We start from the raw sequence: 1,721 nt of genomic DNA, 5'->3' as shown, positions 1-1,721 counted from the left end.
TTTGGCCTCCTCAGCCGAGCTCAGGAGTTTCCTCACCAACTGTGGAGATTCACTCATGACTTGCCGTAGAATTTCCCAAAATTTTCCTGAAATTTCCATATAGGCATAACATATGTAGCTGAGCATGTGCATATTTCCCAGCATTGGTTTAGTTTCTCTGTGTTTTTCCTTTCCTCTCTGTGGTGATGTCGGCTAATGTGCAAGCCCGTGATATTATGGAATGCCCCGAATGCAAGGGGAAGACTCAGATAGTTGTGGACTATGCACAAGGTAGTGTTGGTAGTGATGATGTTGATGGTGTATTGGAGGAAGAGCAGGTTCGGTCATTTGCCGTAATTGTGGGTTGATATTGGAAATGTCCTGTATTGATGACTCCCAAGAATGGCGGACATTTTCGGACAGTAGTGGCCCGGACAGGAACCGTGTGGGTGGCACTACCAACAACATGCTCCACTCTGGAGGTCTCGGGACTAGTGTCGGTGAGCGCGGGTTGATACACACATGTGTTGGTGACAATATGAGATTTGTGGTTGGCTTCTGTACACTTCTACCGGAATTCATGCTCAGCTGAGGGGAGGGAACATTTATTCCGACACCGTTAAGTCGTTTTTTGTGATCAGGATTTGGTAATACTAGATTAGCTCGTACCCACATGATAGCTGTTAACAGTGAGAATGTGGACCGCACGCTGAATAAAGGGCACAAGATACTTAGGGATATCATGGATGCTCTGGCCTTACCAGACAATATATACACAAGATGTTGCCAGGTGAAGGCGGAGCGAAGCTAGTGAGGTTATGGAGGAGTGTGGTAGTAGATACTAAAGCAAATGGACGACAATGGACTGTTGAAAGGGAAGACGAATTATCCGTGGCTGTTGGCAGTAACGTATATGGCATGTAGGCAGGAGGGAGCGGGGAGGAGTATCAAGGAGATACGTGCTGCCCAACCAACTGTCAAGGTAAGCTAGCTGCTGGGCTTGATCGGCTAATGATAACGAAGGTCTTACACGAGTCTACATTTCGTATACTCGGTGATTATACCTTATATGAGAGTGTGAACGTGAAAGTGTGGGCTATTGAGTTCGGGTGAGAGTCGCTGAGTTTGTCGCATTAGCAAATTCGGGTAAACTGGGGAGGTCGATGCGTGATGGCATTTGTTGTCGTTGTCGGCCTATACAGATTAGGCTACATTATGACTTTTGGTGGACCTCGCGATCCGTGAGATCCCAGTTGTGTTATGGGGGTTTCATTGACAGGATAAGGAGGTAGCAAAGAACTTCTGGCGTTTAGAGAAGATGCTCCAGAAGGCGTCAGTACAGGAAGCTCGTACAGGAGTAGGGGGAGGAGCGGTATTAGGAGCTAAAGTGGCGGGGTTGGGAGCAGTGGCTGGGGATACGTTCATGCCACGTTATTGCAATAGACTGGGTATACCTGAGTGTGAAAAGGCAGCTGATCATGTAGCTATGCAAGCGGGTAATTGCTACTGTATTGTTGGTCTATTTGTGATCTACATCTACACAGGTCGGTATGGCCTCATTGGTTCTCGCAATCCTTCTGCTGTAGCCGCTGGGGCTTTGCTAGCTGTTGCTTATGCCATGAATGTCGACAAGAAGCCATCGTTAGACTCGGTAGGAGGGCTCGGGTTAGTAGTATTGGAAAGGGTTGTTCTTGTTGTTCGTAGTTGGCAGCGGTGTCGCAGTGCAGTGTGAATATGATACG

General features: G+C 47.7%; 1 protein-coding gene across 1 annotated transcript; it reads left to right on the top strand.

The window, feature by feature from the left end:
- Positions 1–181: 181 nt before the first annotated feature.
- On the top strand, positions 182–1,715 carry Pmar_PMAR011141 (Transcription initiation factor IIB, putative; the record flags this gene model as incomplete). Its single annotated transcript, XM_002774313.1, has 7 exons — positions 182–270; positions 318–479; positions 621–769; positions 818–961; positions 1,259–1,475; positions 1,524–1,630; positions 1,684–1,715. Coding segments are annotated over exons 1-7 (896 nt in total), but the record flags the coding sequence as incomplete, so codon positions are not given.
- Positions 1,716–1,721: the final 6 nt, after the last annotated feature.

The sequence above is a fragment of the Perkinsus marinus genome (assembly GCF_000006405.1).
Source record: "Perkinsus marinus ATCC 50983 genomic scaffold scf_1104296958424, whole genome shotgun sequence".
In the NCBI taxonomy this organism is placed as follows: Eukaryota; Perkinsozoa; order Perkinsida; family Perkinsidae; genus Perkinsus; species Perkinsus marinus.
This window is presented reverse-complemented; position numbering and strand designations above follow the sequence as displayed.